At 42.0% G+C, this 20,592-nt stretch overlaps 2 protein-coding genes across 8 annotated transcripts; one reads left to right on the forward strand and one right to left on the reverse strand.

The window, feature by feature from the left end:
- Positions 1-4,677: 4,677 nt before the first annotated feature.
- On the forward strand, positions 4,678-16,509 carry LOC131139934 (cytosolic 5'-nucleotidase 1A-like). 7 transcript variants are annotated; one of them, XM_058089873.1, is made up of 11 exons: positions 4,678-4,824; positions 8,632-8,776; positions 9,552-9,788; positions 9,889-10,068; positions 10,201-10,412; positions 10,475-10,785; positions 11,638-11,805; positions 12,549-12,678; positions 14,025-14,147; positions 14,235-14,419; positions 15,662-16,509. In XM_058089873.1, the coding sequence occupies exons 6-11, from the start codon at positions 10,672-10,674 to the stop codon at positions 15,995-15,997; spliced, it is 1,056 nt and encodes a 351-aa protein (XP_057945856.1). In that variant the 5' UTR covers positions 4,678-4,824; positions 8,632-8,776; positions 9,552-9,788; positions 9,889-10,068; positions 10,201-10,412; positions 10,475-10,671; the 3' UTR covers positions 15,998-16,509. The 7 variants fall into 7 exon arrangements, with proteins under 7 accessions (XP_057945856.1, XP_057945857.1, XP_057945855.1 ...); XM_058089874.1 differs by having other exon boundaries at positions 9,948-10,068; XM_058089872.1 differs by having other exon boundaries at positions 9,552-10,068.
- LOC131139938 (interferon alpha-inducible protein 27-like protein 2A) lies at positions 16,495-19,278 on the reverse strand. Its single transcript, XM_058089882.1, has 5 exons — positions 19,000-19,278; positions 18,180-18,216; positions 18,047-18,076; positions 17,787-17,948; positions 16,495-16,676 (listed from the first exon to the last, which is right to left on the reverse strand). The coding sequence occupies exons 2-5, from the start codon at positions 18,187-18,189 to the stop codon at positions 16,591-16,593; spliced, it is 288 nt and encodes a 95-aa protein (XP_057945865.1). The 5' UTR covers positions 18,190-18,216; positions 19,000-19,278; the 3' UTR covers positions 16,495-16,590.
- Between the last annotated feature and the right edge of the window lie 1,314 nt (positions 19,279-20,592).

The following is a 20,592-nucleotide window of genomic DNA, read 5'->3' on the forward strand; positions in this document are numbered from 1 at the left end:
CAGCACCCTTGTGAGGATATGCAGTACAAAATGAATGAACTGGATTTACATTGTTATGGGAAAAATGCACCAGTTTTCGTTCATTTTGGGTTTTTTTTAAATATCAATGTGAACAGAAGCAGAATTTAATGTGTCCATAAATCTTTAATCTTTCATTTTATAAATGATTTATTACATTGGTAAGGCTCCAGCATACCCCTGCAACCCTCATGTGGATAAGTGGTATCGAAAATGGATGGATGGAATAACACAATAGATTATTGTATTACCTGATGACCCTGAATTTGCACAATTTGAAATTCTGCCTAAAGTTTCCCAAAGCTTTGTTGTTTTAAAGTCCAGGTTAATTTGACAATTTGCATTTGTTCCTATAGAACACACAAATGGAAAGAATTGCTCTTCATCTTAGGCCGCACAGTGGATTAGTGGTCAGCATGTTCACAAGATCACAAGATCCGGATCCATAAGTATGAATAGTTGTTTGTCTATATGTGCCCTGTGATTGGCCGGCCACCAGTCTAGGGTGTACCCGCTGGGGGAAAAATGGATGGCTGGATGTTACTGCATCACAGTATACGCAGAGACAGGGAAGTTCTACTACATTTTCCAGAACCTCTTTATTTAATCAGAGATCTTAGAATATTGCGGCAGGATTTCCTGCTTTCCCCAAGAGAAGCTTTGTGCCCCACAATCAGGTAATACAAGCTTGTGCAAACATCTATCACATTTAAAGCATGAGCTATTGCTTCATTTTCTTACCAGTGGCTGGACGGTTTTGACTTTTACAACACCAGGAAGTGAATGAAAAAGGTCAAGTGTCAAATCTTGGGCTGGTATGAGATCTTTTAACGATGCAGTCCAAGTCAGAAGGCTCTGTTATGAGTTATTATGGCTGGTTCATATGTGCAATGACACTGTTTTTCATTCTTTTCAAAAATGAGCTTCCGCTCACTAAAATGTACCCAAACACTTGACACCCCCCTGTGCGTCTACAATAAGGGCGCCAGAACCAAACATATCTTAGCTCTGCCGGTTCAACTCTACCAACTTGCTAAACCAGAATGTCGGCTCTGAAGTTTAAGCCTCGCCCACACAGAACTTCCAAAGTGCACATGTTAACACTATTACACACATCTAGAACCTATGTGCCGCTTTGACATGTTTAATCTAGTCTACATCTGTGAACCACATGTAATCACTTTATGCACACACAGCTTTTTACTTGTAGCCTTGCTTTGCTTTTGACCATGACTGGGAAGTAAAGGAGAGCAAACTGACATAGTTGCCTAAATACACAACTCTGGGTCTTTGGCTTGACCTCAGTGTGTGATCAGGGTGGGACTGTTGGGATTTGATGAGAGCCTTTTGTACTTCCTTTTTACATACTCACTTATTTATCTTGCTTTTCTTTGGATTGAGACCTCTTCAAGACTACCGAGGCTAGTGGTTCTTAGAATGGGCCAGGGTGCAGCTCATTTTTTGTTAGGTCCCACAGTATATTCAAAGAACACAAAGCCTGTAAGCCCACATTCAAAAATGACAAAGAAGGTCACGCGCCACCTTGAAAAGACGACAATAAAAAGTCATCACAGCAGAGCATGCATGATATATGTTCATCTATAGGATGTGAAATTATTGTTAATGACTTGAATTTCTGATGAGAAAATGCAAACAGCAGTGTTGTCCCTCCGCATGCCCTTTGACGCCATCTTGATCCAGTTATAGCTCTTGATGGAGACTTATGCATATTCATTCATTCATTCATTTTCTCTCACTTTTCCTCATGAGGGTCGCGGGGATGCTGGAGCCTATCCCAGTTGTCTTCAGGCGAGAGGCAGAGTACACCCTGGAATGGTTGCCAGCCAATCACAGGGCACATATAGACAAACAACCATTCACACTCACATTCATACCTATGGACAATTTGGAGTCGCCAATTAACCTAGCATGTTTTTGGAATGTGGGAGGAAACCGGAGTACCCGGAGAAAACCCACGCATGCACGGGGAGAACATGCAAACTCCACACATTATTATTATTATTATTTTAGTGCTATACAATGGAATATCAATTATTTTTTATTGTACATGCACTGAAACTACTCATTCATATCATACTCATATAACTTATTTTTGTGTATTGCGGATTTATATGCCGAGATGCTCCTCAATTTGTGCCGTAGGCACTTTAACGGAGGGAGGAAACCTACAATAACACATGATGACACGTGATCATTAACTTTCACCTACTGTACAATTTAGTCATGCACTACCCATTTCTCTCCTAACACATCGAGTTAACATTCAGTGTTCCTGTGCATGTAAAACAGGGAAGCTAGGCCTTTAGAAGCGATCTTTTGGGTCTTCACTCTCACCAAGCCATGATGTGTGTTGATAATATCAACTTTACCTTTGCAGGCTTTTGAATTGAGCAACAAGAAAAAAAATGTATGTTTGTTCTTGGAAACAGGGAGGATAACATTTTGCAACATCCGCTAGCTTGTGATGAATCTTTTACCTCTGCAGTTTAACAGAAAAAAACACAAGTCAATTGAGCAATATTTCCACCATGTTGACTGATTGTCTTCTACCTGGGCTGGCTAGCATTGTGTGTTTACACAGTGGTGGGGTTGGGGGGGCGTGAAGGAAGAAGAACCATAAAGCACTGCACTGCTTTGTGATTCTTGGAGCATGCTTCCTTATTGCTGACCTCCATTTGCCAAATATAGGACACACGGAGGTAAATAGGTTGATTTAGCGGCAACATCTAACATGCTGTGTGATATAATGATAGCATTTAATAACTTCTCATTTTGCGGTGATGCAATGATTTGTCCAGGTTACATACTGGCAGTAAGAAGAAGTTTTCTTGTCCTAAAACTTGCTCAACACTCACACACCCTTCCCTTTATTCTATTTTCAAGAGGCTTGACCGTCAAGGAAGCTACGGGAAACACAAGCGGGAAGAGATGCTGATGGGCTTGCGAGGTCACACGCCACACAGTCACACACGTTTCAAGAAACTTTCTCTGGTCATACTCTCGCTCTGCCTACTGACCCACATTCCAGCTTGATTGTGTCACTGGGACTGAGCCGGCAGCCGCCACTTGCTGGCATGCGAGCTGTAATCTTTATCCCTCGTCTTACTGTTTCTCCCTGTCTGCCCCGTCCTCACACTCTTCTTGTTGTCATCTATTTTATTGACTTCCTGTCAGATAGCCGCAGTTTGTTACCTCCCAGGTATGTGTGTGTTTGATGATCTGGGTCACGCTTCTGTGCTCGGATCCTCCGTCTGTGCGTGTCCCTCGCTCTCCCCACCTAAGGTCAGCATTACATAACAGTGATGATTCCGTTGGAGCAGAGTTCCTCTTTCCCTCCACTGGTGTTATAGTGGTGTTTGGCTTTGTGAGATGGCATTCAGGCAAAAGAAACACGCTCAAGCTCACGTTTTCCTATTTTAGCACCTTTTGGGCTTTGTTTGGATGTTTGGGACTTTCCAATGTCCACGGGTATGTTATGTCACTCAGCGATTCTATCTATCTGGTCCACCTCTTAATACATGGTTAACATTATTGGTGGTCTTTGGAGGTGTTTTAATAGCGGGTTCTAAATGGGGACTAGGTGACTCCCATTGCATTGTTACTGCCTCGTACTCGCAGTTTTTCTTTCTTTAGAGTGCACAGATGATGGGCAAAATTCCCCCTTACAAACATTAAAATGTTTACACTGAACCTGAAAACACAAAAGCATTATTGCTGAGGAAAGTTCAATATTGGCGAGCACAAGTACGTGATCATAACAACAATGGTGGACGACAACGCTGCTGAAGATGTGCCTCCATTAGAGACACATTGCTTGCATAAGTACAGCACTTTATGTCCCCACTCATTCTTCTGTCAAGTTTACATTGATTTATATGTCTGTTTTATTTATTTCTAGCCCCGCAATATGATGTTAATGCATGTTGGTGTCACAGTCAGAAGAACTGGGTTTGAATCTCTTTTGTCGTTGTCATGTTTTCCCCGTGATAAGTGAATTTCGTCGAATTTCATTAAGTATAAAATGAATTTTGGGCGGCACGGCGGTCTAGTGGTTAGCGCGCAGACCTCACAGCTAGGAGACCAGGGTTCAATTCCACCCTCGGCCATCTCTGTGTGGAGTTTGCATGTTCTCCTCGTGCATGCATGGGTTTTCTCCGGGTACTCCGGTTTCCTTCCACATTTCCAAAAACATGCTAGGTTAATTGGCGACTCCAAATTGTCCATAGGTATGAATGTGAGTGTTAATGGTTGTTTGTCTATATGTGCCCTGTGATTGGCTGGTGACCAGTCCAGGGTGTACCCCACCTCTCGCCCGAAGACAGTTGGGATAGGCTCCAGCACCCCCGCGACCCTCGTGAGGAAAAGCGGTAGAAAAATGAATCAATTAATAAAATGAATTTCTTGAAGCAATACACGGTTGTGTATGCTGACATGCTTTAGCCAATAAATCCTCCCTTGCATGTATACTAATACAACTAAACTGTACATCTTAAGAGTGTTAGCCAAGACTATGTAGCCATACAATGTCAATGCACCAGACCGATCAACTTGTCTGTCTAATCTGGTGATAATCCTAATCCCGTTAGTGTAAACACTGCTGCCATCTGTGACTACAAACGCCATAGCGGTCATTATAATGAAGCCGTCAAAAGGTCTCCAAGGTGTCACGCTGCGTGAGCTATCGGGTTGGAAATAAAATCCCTGACCTTTGCTTATAACAATCATGCTGAAGGTGGTCGGGTTGTGTAGGTGAGATGGATGCAACAAAGACACTTGGCAGTTAGGGTGAGTAACTCGTTATTTGTTAGAGTTCACAGAAACAAAGAGGAGCAGTCGTTTTCTCTGTCTCTGGAGGCACAAGATAAAGTTTAATGCGGTGTTGGGACCTTGTACACCACCCACCATGCTGGATAAGCAAATGATACACAGAATGGGTGACTAGTACACACATGCATTTATGACTGCTCATCAGCATTAACTGGGCACATGAATAGGTACAGCTGCACTGTGCAATCAAATCCAAATTGGTTTTACATGAACAATAATGCTCTTGTTCTGACTGGCACTGTTGGAGAGGATTTCATATAAAAAGGTCATTGTAATTGTCACATTTTTTTTAAAAGCAATGCATCAGAAGTCTTTATCATACTTATCTACATTATATTGATATTTTGTCTAGAGGGGACTAGACTACGTCATTGTCTAATTGGGTGAAACTGACCTTTTTGGTTTGTGTCATAAATATGCAATATTATCTCATGTTTTTACATTTTAAAGGCTCCAGGTTAGTGTGCACTGATTTTAAACATAATGTACACGTCATTGTACATCTGTATCACTATATTGATGAACAGATGTGTTATAATGCCACATCTGCTACACTGCTATTGTAGTAGAGGTCCACCATTCCTATTTACTATAGCTATATTGCATATTTTTTATTCTGCTTTTACTTATTCTGTCTTGTTCTCAACTGGATTGGTCGAGGCAGATGGTGACCCAACACCAAGTCTCGGGTCTGTTGGATGCATTCTCGAATTTGTGGGGAGTTTCTCCGTCACCTCTTGGAGCGCTGTAAATTATAAGGAATGTGACCCTTGTCAAGACAGTGTTATATAATGTTGAACTGCATTCATAGGTGCTTTTATTTCACTGCCACAAATGTGAACGTGACATATTTTTCATACCTTCATCTTATGATCATCCTTGCTGTTTGTGCTCCAATGCATGTTGATAGACTGGGGTAATTTTAAGGCTCATTAAGTCATTATATTGCAATGTCATCTCATAGTGACGTCAAAGGATGATTGTATTCATGATTTGCTAAACCTCGGGACAAAATCCTTACACACAATAAGAAAGCCTGCCAAAGAATTCCAAAAGGTTGCAGTGACAGCTCCTGCTAGCGCCACCGCATTTTAATTTTACGCTGCACACATGACATGTCATCCATATGGCATTTGAGTAAAAGTCGTAACTCTTTTTATGTTGTCATTTAATTGGGGAGAAAGTTAGGTGAGACGTTTGTATTACATACTGTCAAAACAGGATCCAGAATGGCACGCTAATTTTAAAATATGAATAATATAAATAACATACGTAAATTACGTGAGATCTTGACATTCTTAACAATAGTATGTGTAAAACAATAGTTCTTTTTCTCCATTGGTTTGGCTCATTTCTTGAAATTTCAATTTGTCCATACAGTCTTACACTTCAGCACTACACCATGGCTCCCTTGCAAGAACTCACACAGTATCTCTCCCAAAACTCTTCACTCATGCTTCAAAACTAATTTCTTCCCAATATGAACTGTCAGGATCATTCATGTGTTTAAACTAAATTTCAAGCTAGCCGAAAGACAAAAGGCAAAGTCCCACTGGACTGCACATCCGAGGCCACAACGTGTGCCACATTCCAAAAATATGCATGCTTGATTAATTGGCAACTCCAAATTGTCCATTGTTATCAATGTGAGTGTGAATGGTTGTTTGTCTACTATATGTGCCCTGTGATTGGCTGGCCACCAGTCCAGGGTGTACCCCACCTCTCGGTCAAAGTCAGCCCGGATAGCCTCCAGCATGACCTGCAACCCTAGTGAGGAAAAGCAGCATAGCGAATGAATGAATGAAACAAAAGTCCTCGGATCACATGTGACCAACATGAAGATGTTGTTTTGGAGGCGTGACTTTTTAGTCAGACAATGTGCATGTTACATACGCCATCCAGTATAGCATCATACTATTCCCTGAGTGTTTTATTGATCTGTGAAAGAGAGACAAGGCCGTAACAAAGTAACAGAACCATTAAAAAACTTGTTGCGGAGGCCCGAGCAGCAGTTGGACTCGCAGCCAGCAGATGTTCCATTGTTGTGCTCGGTGGTGTAAAGTTGCCTCAGCTGAAGTTGGGACTTTGCTGCATCTTTTGAATGTAGGCCCATTCACTGCTCACCCCCCCACCCCCGTCTGCACCCCCAAGCTACTGAGGGACCGGATTTGCCCCTCCCCCCGCTCCACTTTAACCCCCTGCAGACCTCATCGTTGTCCCACCACAACCATTAAAACCTTTAAAGTCCCCCACCCCCACAAACACACAAGGTATCTACTTTGCTTGTGTCTTACCCCCTCCGGGTAAGGCCTAATCAGCCTCCCCCTCTTCACCACCACCACACACATCAAAAGCCAATGTATTGACCAATTACTGCATTGTGAGACTTTAAGGGAGAGTATTTGCATCTATATGCATTTGAATGGTACAGATACACTCTTCAGCCTATTCAGTATTTTTATCAGATGCGCCCAACGTTAACCTCGTATATCTGTCTGCGGTCATCAGGGCCCACGGGACCACCACATTGGATCTTATGTAATAAATAACCCCCTACTGTAGGACCTGCGTAAAGCACGAAAACAGAGTCAGTACACACTTCCTGTTTTTGTGTTGAGCCAAATGGAGACAGGAAGTGAGACAAACTGCTGTTCTGTGACTTTGCCCCACAGACACCAGTGATACTGGAGGCTTGGCGGGACAATCGCATTTGTGGAAACCAATGAAAGCAAATCTAATTAAGTCACTGGAGTGCTCAGTGGATGCTTTTAGTGGTCCGTGTTAGCCGTGTGACCTTCACGTGGTTCCTTTACCTTGGCGGGGATCATCCACATCTCATGTCTCAGCATCACTTTAAAGAGTGTATCAGTGTACGGGCCTTGGGTTCATTAGGTTCAAGTCAAATTACTGTATTTTTTCTTATAGTATTCATTGTCACACACAAAAAAAGATTTTATAATATAAGTGATAAAGCGATTGGAGTCTTGTATGTAACACACATTGGCCAGACCACTGTTGTGTTTTTAAGAATAAATAATCAGAAAGCCTGTTTGAGGTTTTAATAGCCATTCACTGTCTTGCCTTCAGCCCTCAGGGTGTGTTTTGGGGGGTGGGGCCTTGATCAGGGGTAAGGGTACACTCTTTGTTCTGGTCCACGCCACTCATGCCTGCCTTTGTCTCCTCCCACAGAGAGAGCTTTATCTCTCAACAGTTTCGCGCCACAACAGGAAGGCGGGTATTGGTACTTTCCCCTCCTCTTCTCTGTGGTACATTTGGTATTGGGTTTCCAAGGAAACCGGCTTAGTTAGTAGGTGAGCCACTTCTGCTCATTCATCTCTCTGTTATGATTTTTTTCATGTCCTGCATTTCCCGCCACTCAGGCCTCGGTATGAAGAACGGAGCTTCGCGCCAAAATGCCGGCGTTATTTAAATCAGTTACGTGGGTGCGGCCCAACCGTCTCCATGTCCTGTTAACCTCCTGTGAGCTTCAACCGAGCTATCAGAACACAAAGGGAGAGCCAAGTGTGAGCAAAAATATTTGTTACACGCAAGAGAAAAGCATGTGTTCGCTCATGTTTCCACAAACAATAGAAGTCTTCTCCGACTGCTTGCCTCGTAAATAACACTGCGATATCCATTCTGTAATAATAATACGTTTCATGTGTGATAAAGTGAGGCGACTCGGGAAAATATTCAACTCCACAATGCAGTTTAAACATACACATGACTGCAAAATCACCCCTTGTCTCTATTTGTCTTTGTTAGCAGTCGGATGAACCCAAAGGGTGTGAACTCTGCACTGAGACGGTAAAGACTGGCCTCTCCTCTACTGGCCTCTAGTGGCTACAAAGGGGAAATGCAGGAACTTGAAACCCCTCCCACTTTGGTGACTTCACTGGTAGTGAAAGCGGTAAGAAAAACTGTATATACAGGCACAGCTCAAAAATGTAAATGATTGCACCAGTTTAAGTAGAAATGTGAAACTATTCTTGATATTTACTACACACAATGACTTATTTTGAGAGTGTATTTTCTAATTTCATAGTATTTATTTATTTTAAATACATGCTAAAAAGTATACACATCAATGTGCATAGTACTTTATATGGTGCCATTTACCAATTTTACCATTTACCAATTTTCTGTTAGTTGCTCAAAGAGAGGCATTGGTTCCAGGATGTCCTCTGCAACATTACTGTCTCCAGCATGTCCCAAGACACACATAGTAGAAAAGGCCATGATGCTGTTACCTGAGGTGCAAATGTGTATTTCTTGTACACTTGCATGTAGAAGCTGTCATCTTTTATAAAACGGTCAGTGGCGCATAAGTCCCGCTTGTGTGCCTTCAAAAGATGTTTTGGTTGATGACGGCCATGTTTTTCCAGCCAATCTTGCTCAAATTTTACACACATATACTTCTACCTAAGTGTGTGTGCCAAATTTCTTTGCTGATTCAGCTTAACAACCTAAGGTTACAGAGGGTGTTTTGTATAAATTACACCTCAAATTGACACATGAGGTCAAACTTACATCAATTCAAAAGCTGTATTTCCTACAGGCAGCACAGTGGTGTGTTGATTCTGCGCCAATTGCCAGCCAATCACAGGGCACATATAGACAACACTGACACTCATTCACATTCATACAGACACCAATGAACCTAACTTGCATTGTTTGAAGTGTAGGAGGAAACTGGAGTATACAGAGAAAATGTGGAGAACATGCAAACTCCACACAGAGATGCCCATCCAAGTGGAGATTCGAACCCAGATATTCCGGATCTCATTATTGAATGATGATCAATCTCGGCAAAATCAACCTCTTCCATGAAAGAACCACTTCTTGAGTCATCAATGTCTGCTCAGCATCATCTACACAGAAAGCCATCTGTTGCTTTAAATGATCTGTTTGTGGTATTATAAGTGAGTATAATACATTTAAGATCTTCAAAGCATAATCAACACTTTCATCTTGGTTCCCTGGATCATGTACCTGTTTCTGAACTGGTTCTTCATCATGCAGGTGTACCTATTAAAGTGCCTTGTGAGTGTATACTGACTGTTGTCATCGTGACCAATCAGATCCAAGATGTGGGGGTCCCGCCCAGCCCAGTCTGGCTCTGTGGGTGTTGCCTGGCAACAGCAAGTGCTGCTCCGTAATTCAATCGTTGGCGCAAGCCTGCAGGGGCTCACATAAGATGAGGTGAGATGAACAGGCACTGTGAGGATACTCCATTTCCCACACTGCTGATCAGCCATGCTGAGAAGTGGAAGTAATCACATTGATAAGTAAATGCATCAAAATATCTCAATAGATTTTGTCCATCTTATAAAGGTGAAGGTATTGCATGCATCGTGACACAGTTCTGCTTTGAGACATCGATATACACCGTCCAGTCAGATGCTCTGCTGCTCCAGGGAATTATAAACCCCAAGGGTTAAAAAGAGAGGACGTCCCACTGACTTGAAGTCAGTAGTGTGTGGACGAGAGAGGAAAGGGAAGCATAGATGAGCTGGATGAGGAAGAAAACGCTCACGATGCTGCAGGTAGGAAGAACTGTCACCATCTTTGATTGATGTTATTCTTACACATTTGATTCCATATCCAGATCTGGTCCACTGCGGTCTGACTGCATTTACTTTGCTGAGTGCATGGGAGCTTACCTCAAAATTGTTAATATGCATGAGTGACGCAGCACTTTGGCACCAACTCCTGGCAGACAGAGAGCGAGAGAGAGAGAGAGGGAAGGAGGGAGACTACACACACATTTAAGACGTGTGTTGTTGCGGAAAAAAGTGGGCAAAAATGAACGGCGAAACTTTGACTGTCAGCGGACAGAACAGAAACTGTACGAGTAGCAGCTGGGAAGATGCTGGCAGAGTTGGGAAGCCCTCTACTCCAACACGGAAACCTCAACCTGTAAGTACTCCGACAGCAGCATACGGTTGTCATGGCAATGTTTTCCTGGTCTCCATTACAATTTGGGGAAGTTAATTGCTAACGAAAGCAGAGAAGATGCTGATTGTCAAGTGTAATGCTAATATCAGTTCAGGATATCAAGAGGAGAAAGTGATTGGCAAAACAGGTGGGTTCACATCAGCAGGCTTTTCTGCAACATGTGGATGCATCCGTGATAAAAAAAAAATAAAACATATAAGCTCAGGCCTCTTGCAGGATGCATGACTTTTAGTAAAAAGTTTGTTAATTCAATAGAAATTCTGCAAACTGTTTTCTTGTTGGGCTGCACGGCGGTCGAGTGGTTAGCGGCCATCTCTGTGTGGAGTTTGCATGTTCTCCCCGTGCATGCGTGGGTTTTCTCCGGTATTCCGGTTTCCTCCCACATTCCAAAAACATGCTAGGTTAATTGGCGACTCCAAATTGTCCATAGGTATGAATGTGAGTGTGAATGGTTGTTTGTCTATATGTGCCCTGTGATTGGCTGGCGACCCGAAGACAGCTGGGATAGGCTCCAGCACCCCCTGCGACCCTCATGAGGATAAGCGGTAGAAAATGAATGAATGCATGTTTTCTTGTTGTCTTGTGTACTTTGAGCCCACAAAGGGTTAAGAGTGTCAGGAATTGTGGTATGTGCCCTTGGAGAGGAGAAGAAGTGTTTTAGATCACTGTCACCTCTGCTCTGCCAGCCCGACAACAACAAAATGATTATTGGCTATCGTGAAATGCAAACATGTTGACTAAACCAGTTGACAACTTTCAACCTGTCCCCGTTTTATTCCATCATCTTGACCCGTGTACCTTGTCCCTTCTCAGCCCAAACCGGAGTACGCCATCACCGTCGCCGTGTCGTCACGAGTCCTCTTCAACATGGAGCTGGAGCAGCAGATTTATGAACAACAAGGCATGGAGGAGTATCTCAAGTATCAAGTGGAGCATGAAAGTGAGCCGTTCAGTCCCGGTCCTGCTTTCTCCTTCGTCAAGGTCAGAGAGACACTAGTCTGGTATCACCCAGCACAAATATACACTCACTAAATCATGCTACCATTGTACATACTGGAAGTGTATGACAATACTGGGATGATACCATGTCTGACTCGCCCCTAACTCGACGAGTCTGCTCCGTGTACAATCGTCCCTCGCTACTTTGTGGTTCGACTTTTGCAGCTTCACTCATCATTGCTTTTCAAAACTATATAAATGAATAAATCATGCTGTTTTTGTCGTTGAATATGGCCAAATATTACATTTTAAGCAAATTAAGTCGGTGTCAGTTCTGTTCCTGTAATGTTCAGTGAGAACATTGACTGCAGGTTTGGATTATCTCCAAACAGGAGCAATAATAAACAATAAACCTGGTATTCCAAGAATACAGCAGAGCTTATCAATTTCACCACATGCTTCTATAATATTTGTTAATATTAGCTGGATCAGCCCACGCAATTTTCATGCTGTGCTGGCGTTGCTGCTAATTTACACTTTTCCCTGGCAGAGCAAGTCTGTTTAACATGTCAGGGCATCTCTGTCCATAATATCATTTGCCCAATTGGATAGGTAAAAAAAAAACTATTCTTGATCAGTTGAACCACCACTGGAGAATGTTTTCCATGTCCTTCTGGCGGTGTTGCATACATAATAAGGATTAAAGAGCAAACAAACACATGACGCCGCCTCCACTGTGTGTTTGTATATTTTGCGCCAAAATCGGTCTTTGGTTGTGTTCCCAGGCTCTGGAGGCTGTCAACACCCGACTGCGGGATCTCTACCCTCAGAGCGAGGAGCTGTTTGATGTGGTGCTCGTGACCAACAACCACGCATACGTGGGCCTCAGGCTCATCAATACCATCAATCATCATTGTGAGTTATACAAACACACACACACACACCACTGAATCAAATATTCTGCGATTACAAAGATAATATTTGATTGACAATGTCATAAGAGACAAACTTCCAATGAGATGCACAATTCAGGTCATTAAGGCACACAAATGTATATGTACAGTATGTGTTGCATCCTTTGTTAAACAGGAAAGTCGAGAGCTATGCTCTTTATTTACAAATCTGCTCTTGTTGACCAATTCCCAGTCTGCTGTATGGTTAAAATTGGGTCCTCCGCCACATAACGCCCCACAGGGGAATTAAAGGGAGTTGAAGACCCCCACACTCATCAGACCCACTGGTGTAATCAAGTCAAGTGGAAAAATCTGCACTACTGACTACAGTATAAGATCCCAGGCTTTGCATGTCATGCTACATTCCTGCTCCCTTCTAAACATCTCAACCCTTTTCCACCAAACTGGTTCCAGTACGGCTGCACGGCGGACAAGCGGTTAGTACGCAGGCCTCACAGCTAGGAGACCCAAGTTCTATTCCACCCTCGGCCATCTCTGTGTGGAGTTTGCATGTTCTCCCCGTACATAAGTGGGTTTTATCCGGGTACTCCGGTTTCCTCCCACATTCCAAAAACATGCTAGGTTAATTGGCGACTCCAAATTTTCCATAGGTATTAATGTGAGTGTGAATGGTTGTTTGTCTATATGTTCCCTATGATTGGCTGGCGACCAGTCCAGGGTGTACCCCGCCTCTCCTGTGAAGACAGCTTGGATAGACTTCAGAAAATGAATGAATGGTTCCAGTACTAGTCTTGAACAAGACCCTACCATAGCACTAGTACTTTGCTTTTTGACCACCTAAGTCTTGGTTCTCATAGCAGCTGGTCTATGGTTATTGCTGGTCTATACCCAAAAAGGGATGCTGTATAAGACCTTGTTTATTGTTGGTTCTAGACCCAGCCTCAAAGTAAGATTCCTCATTTATAAATGGAATTAGACCCCTTTCGGCTTGGTTTTCGTATTTTCCTACCTCTATGCACAATTATTACTGACTTATTTTTGACCTTGGAACTAAATCTTTGGAGATAGGCTTCATGTGTCATACTGCTCCTTTTCGGATATTTGGATACTATTGTCGAATACGGATACTGTTGGGGCGGAATGACTCAGTTTGTAGAATGGTTGCGGGTTTGAGCCTCCCATGATCATGTCGGACTAATTGGGCAAGATACTGAAACTCCTGACGCTGCGTCATCAGTAGGTACCAGTGTCAAAGCGCTTTGAGTCCCTTACAAGTGAAAGACCATTTACCATTACTGGTGAGAACGCATTGACAGAAATTGATATTATTTTCTGATTCTCTTTCAGGCTTGTTCATTGAACGCTTCTGCATGACGGGAGGAAACAGTCCTATAGGTTACTTAAAGGCCTACCACACCAACTTGTACCTTTCTGCTGACTCCACCAAGGTTCGAGAAGCTCTGGAAGAAGGTCAGTGCAAAGCAAAGTGTCTTTTTGACACATTTGAACCGGTGGCAGTAACAAAAATACGTTGTCTCTCCTTGATGTGTGTTTCAGGTATAGCTGCGGCCACCATGTTCACTCCAGAGAAAATGAAGGAAGTATCAGAGACTCAGCTCCGTGTTGCTTTTGACGGTGATGCTGTCCTCTTCTCAGACGAGTCCGAACGCATTTTCAAAGCCCATGGATTGGACAAGTTCTTTGAGCATGAGAAAGCTCATGAGAATAAGCCTCTGGACCATGTAAAGTATACACACAGTGCACTCTTATGACCAGAAATGTATTCACCATAAACGTCTGGAACACAAATTCTGATATACACTAGCAATTAACAACAGATAGCATGGTGCTGCTTAAAAAAATTATAACGAAAGGATAGCATATTACTTAGCATAGCATAGCATAGAACACCCACAAAATTGGCCTATTGTGCTAATTTTTCGGCCCTTTGTATTGAGTTGTGGACTCCTATAGAGCAGCTACACACAATAACCTGCACAGAAATCTTTCTAGATCTTCCTGAATCTGCACCTATTCAGCGGTATTTTCTTGGCTTTCCAAAAGGTTTGTTTCGATTTATTCCACCCACGTCCCGCCTCCGGACACACCCAATCTGCTGTGATTGGTGAAAACTGTGAAATCTTCACAGTAAGAAAAATTAAGAAATTGTTTTACTGGAAAAAAGTAATAATTTTATGAGAATAAAGTCACAATAATGGAATGGAATGGCCTTTATTGTCATTATATAATCATAGTAGTTGTAATGTAATTGTTCGAGGCATACTGTAACATTATTTTGTTAACGTTATTTTCTTAAGTCATAACAAAACAAGTTGGAAAATTAGGTTGGGGAAATAAGTTCTGATATTAGAATGATCATAACAGTACGAGAAAAGGGTTGTCATTTTACAGGGATAAAAACTGTAACTTACAACAATTAAGTTCATTTTTTATTCCATTCTATTTTCACTGTTTAGTACTTACAATACAAAGTAAATAATTGTAGCAAACAAATGCCCTGTTGAGTCTAAAAACAACCATAAAATGTGTTCCGCTGTATACACTTCCACTTCCAGCAATACCACTAAAATGCCACAAGGTGTCAGTATTGCTCTAAGAACATTTCCTCCTTCACTTTCATTTTGTGTCGGTTGAATGCCTTCAAAGGGTTCAGTAGTTTTACTCAAGTTTATTCCAGATGTTATGTTACTTAAAACACTGAATGTACATTCAGTAAAGGTTTTACAATAGGGATAACTTGATAATGATTAAGTTCTCCAAGAGAATTTGTCAAACATTGTCACACAGTGGAACATGCTTTATTTTGGAGGCTTATTCCCTCCCAGATTGGAGAAATTCATGTTCCAGCAGCTAATGTACATATAGCAACATTCCATATCTGTGTAGTGTATATACAACTGCATAGCATTGCATTAGTATACATTATTGTACTTCTTTCACTGAGCTCTTCCGTCTTGCTGCAGGGCCCACTCAAGGGTTTCCTGGAGGCTTTGGGAAAACTACAAAGGAAGTTTTTTGACAAAGGCCTGCGCATGGATTGCCCTATCCGTACCTACCTGGTGACGGCCCGCAGCGCCGCCAGTTCCGGTACCAGAGCCTTAAAAACTCTGCGTTCCTGGGGCCTGGAAATCGATGAGGCCCTCTTTCTCGCAGGTGCGCCCAAGGGCCCCATGCTGGAGAAGATCAGACCGCACATTTTCTTTGACGATCAGATGTTTCATGTGGAAGGTGCAGCCGAGCTTGGCACGGTGGCCTGTCATGTTCCCTACGGTATTGCTCAGAAAGTTGCAAAGAAATGACATTTTCATTAATTGAACACTAAGAAGCGGGGGAGTTGAAAATGTATGCATATTATTTTACTTCTGTTAATAATCATCTTGTCAAATTCATGTCTTGTCACATGGTATGTTGAATTTTTATGGTCTTGAATGTCGGTGGCATGTTATTATTGACGATTCATGTATTTTACCACTATAAATTTGGCACAGTGGTTGAAAAAATATATATACAACAGAAACCCAACAGATTTGATATGTTATATCAACACTCATTTATGATAGTTGATTCTCCTGTCTTATTTGGACATTTACTTGCATGACCTACACCTTAAGTAAATAAAAACAAGCGACACCATCAGCTGCAGTCAATCATGATCACCGACAAGAAGTTAATAGGAACCATTAGCACTACTTTTTTGGGTATCCTAACTGTATGATGGACAGGTGATCAGTCGAGAGCCCGCTTTGACCCTAGAGAGAATAAGCAACATGAAAAAAATGAATTGCGGAACTGAGATTTTATTGTGATTTTCGTGTGAACACCTTTGTATGAACAAAGGTTCTCCTGTATTAATAACTAATAGTTGTATCCGTTTGACAAAAAAACTTTGGTATCATATGATCATTGCAACGAGTCCTCCAACAGTCGCACCTGCACCGGCCACAGCTGCAGAGGCAGTGCCTGACAGACCAGCCATTCCTACGGTGAGATGAAAAACACTGCATTGTAATTTGTTCACCAAAACATAGCTCAGTTTTGGTGAAAACTGACAATGAAAGAATCTGCATGGTAACAAAGTATTTTAATAATATAACCACCAAATATATCACATATGTTAAGTATGGTTATGGACCATTTATGTTCCTATAGTTAAAAATAAGCCTGGAGTCAAAATTAGCTAGAGGAGGAAGTGACGTAATCACGCGCATGCTCAGAACCGATTGTTTACATGAGTTTTTCTTCTTTCCGAATGACTTTTCCGAAAAACATTTCCATGGGGCATGCGCAGTAAAGCGTAAACAGCATCACGTGAAAACGACTTATTTCACTTGTTGGAATAACTCCACATTGCGAGTTTTTCGTTCGTCCAATCTTAAAATTTAGTTTGGATAAAAAAACTAACTTTCCACAGCAGTCCAGTGCCGATTGCTCGCCTCCATTTTTAAAACTGAAGAACGCCTCGAGCTGCATGTTACGTCATATCTGAGCATGCGCTGAAAGAACGCACCCGGGATAAATTTAAACAGGAAAAGATAAAATTCCATCTTGCTAATATTTTATAACTAAACTCGCTATATATAGATATATTCCTTTTAAAGAAAATGTTGACTTATGAATGGAGTATAGAAGTGTTTAGATTCTGTTCCACAGATGGCGGTAATGCACATCGAAAGCTGTGTATACAGAAGTAAAATTATTTCCGTTTGAGCAAATAAACTGATTGCAATTGGAATATTTGGGTCCATGTATACGTGGCTCACCTTTAAAGTCAATCAAAGCTTTCCAAAATGGCGTTTACTCTTAATTTTGTTAAGCAACAATACTTTTTGGTGAAAATTTACCTTCTACTGCTGATTACTCAACATCAGAAAAGATAGAATCAAACTATGTTTTTCAGACGGTTTGAAGAAGAAGAAGTGAAAGATAAATGTTTATTTAATTACTGTACACCGCCTATGTCTACGGTATGGTCAAATTAATTTCTCAAAATGTATGAAGCAGTTATAATTTTGACTGCAAACTGTCATCAATACTCTAAAACAGCAATTGTACTGCTTCTGGAGTGTGACATCATATTATTGTATTTACCAGCAGACTGTAAGACAGCCACCAGGCTCCCCGCTGCCACCCCACCTCCATTAGCGATGGCCGCGCTTGACATCATGCCTGCAGCATAGGATCCTGCCGCTATCCCAGCTGAGGTGAACCCGATCGCTCCAAGAACCACTGGAGCCACGGTAACCGAAGCACCTGGACCAAAGTGAACCATTTGTGAAAACATATTAGTATACTGTACGTGTACCCAATTTGCTTCAGAAATACCACAAGTTCTTATTCCATCATTTTACCTGCACCAGCAGCAACAGCAAGAATCGACACTGAAATACACACACAAAGACTTTAAGACCAAGTGCTCAAATTGCCAGTATTGTAGTATTGTATTACATCAAATGATAATGCAGTCTAAAGAGAGGTACTCACACAATCCCATGTCGTAGATGCTCTCCGTCCACTTCAGCTGTGGATAGAGTTTTCAGTCAGGGGACAGTTCTGGAAAACGAAACTTAACTGAAGAGGGCGTCATTTCACCCAGTTTCGTTTCTCCAGAATAGATCCAATCCATTCAAGTGCTTGGAATTTCGGCTCTTTTTAGGGAGTCTAAAAAAAGAGCCGCTTCTTCGGCTCCCAAAACGGCTCTTTCTTTTAACGTTTTTTTCCCTACCAAAATACTGTAAGATAAATTTTTAATGTAAAAGTGTACTTATATCACATGTGTATTGTTTATATTGCGTTATTTATATGTGTAGCCGGTCTAGCCGACCCTCAGGACTAACTTGGCACCGGTCAGGTTAAGGTAAGTAGAGTCACTAGGTAACTGGCCGACACTGCTCTGAGCTTGTGCGCCTCTAACACCACTTTCTCTACATTCTTCCTTTAACTGATCCCTTATAGTTTGTCCCACCTGCTGTGCAATGCTTGTTATCAAGTAATTTAATGCCAGGTCAGTTGTAGCTGAGTTGTCAGAGAGTGCGTTACTGGGCTGAAGACCAGCAGGTGTACGGTTAAGAATGCGAGTAGAACAGAAAGCTGGGGAGCCTGCAGCATTCACATCTCTAACTGGTGTGGCAGGCAGCCTACCTCTCCCAAAACTGAAACTGTTAAGCTGACTGTTATCATCCATTTTTTCACAACAGACACATAAAGCTCACTTTTAACCACTTGAGTAACCCTTTTTCCTTAGTTTTTTTTTTTTAAACCTTCTGAATAAACATTTTAACACTAATATGTGAGACAAAGCAACCTCTGGTGACCAAGCTGATGTTGATCCACAGCTCCAGGAACCGCCATGACGATGAACCAGCCTGGAGCGGAGTGAATCCGGGTCACGGCACCACTGTAGCCGGTCTAGCCGACCCTCTCTTGTCTCACGGTGATCAAACTCTGCGTTGTGTTGTGTGAACAGATGAGATGGGATTCACCGCTGTTTTGCCAGTGGAGCAGGATTTATTCCAAATCAGCTGTGCGAACAAAACAAAATCAGTACAGGAGCTCGTCTCTCCTCAGCGGGATCTCGCGCCGTCTCAGCTAATGCACGTTTCTATAAGTTTGCTTAATCCATTCAACAGTGGCATTTTTCCTATGTTTCATCATGAACGTTATAACAAATGAACAAAAAAAACCATGAGCTCACGTACCTGTGCGAACAAAACAAAATCAGTACAGGAGCTCGTCTCTCCTCAGCGGGATCTCGCGCCGTCTGAGGAGAGTACCGCGAAACTGCGGGGAGTGCCTTCCTTACAGGAAGTCACCAAAATAAAACAAATTTCAAAATAAAATGACAATATACGTAAAATAAATAATTCAACATGAAAATTATATGACAAAATGAAAACAAATACTAAGGATGGACTTTTGGTGAATTACAACGCCATTGCTGGAACACACCTGTTACATATGGTCTCTCTTGAACAAAATGTCCAATCTGATTGTGTGCATCCTTTGTATATAAGTATTTACATTGACATTTTGAGATTTCAATTCATGTAGCGCAGACAAAAACGTCATTTCCGGTTACATGAATGACTAGATAAAAACATTGTAGTACTATCTCTTCACAGCAGAGGGCGACAGATACTTGCAAATGTTCATATTAGTCTTGAGCACCACCTGTGGAACAAAATAAGATGGTGGGCCTTCCGGTGGAACATTGAATTGATATGGGTACTCTCTCACACAGTGCTTATAATAAAGAATAGAAAGTATCACTAAAACTGAGTGAAAACAGTCTGTGCAATAAGCCATGTCTTTGTCCGAAACAGCAGCTAGTTTGCATGAAGGGGTTGTGTTATACTGTCCAGAGGGGGGAGGTGGGGATTTCTCCATAGAATGACTCCTTTGGTCTTGTCCATACTGTAGTAGGCCTCATCGTTATTGGAGATGAGGCCCAAACTCTGCAAACTCTGTTGTGATTGATGCTATATTTTGGCACACAGTCGTTGGTCAGCAGTGTGACGAGAAGGGGGCTGAGCACACATCCATGTGGGGCCCCGTTGGTCTTGGAGTTGATGCATGTTTGTAGCCTCCATGTAAGAAAATTCAGCAACCTGTTGCAGACATATTGTAATATATAGACTGATATATAATGTGTCATTTGTTACAAACTACAACTTCAATAATAAATCTTTTGTTCAACAACTACCTCTCTGACAATAGCTCTCACAAGAAAAAACATTGGTTACCCCCCCCCCCATTAGATTCTAACTAATACTGATGTGAAACTCTTCTAGCAAGCTTGGTTATCTCACAACCCGCAGGAGTGAAGAGCAGCAGCTATTTCCGCTCCACTTTCACAACAATTCTATAGGCGTGTGCTTCCTTCTTGCACGGTGATAAA

This window comes from Doryrhamphus excisus, chromosome 13, assembly GCF_030265055.1.
Source record: "Doryrhamphus excisus isolate RoL2022-K1 chromosome 13, RoL_Dexc_1.0, whole genome shotgun sequence".
Lineage (NCBI taxonomy): Eukaryota > Metazoa > Chordata > Actinopteri > Syngnathiformes > Syngnathidae > Doryrhamphus > Doryrhamphus excisus.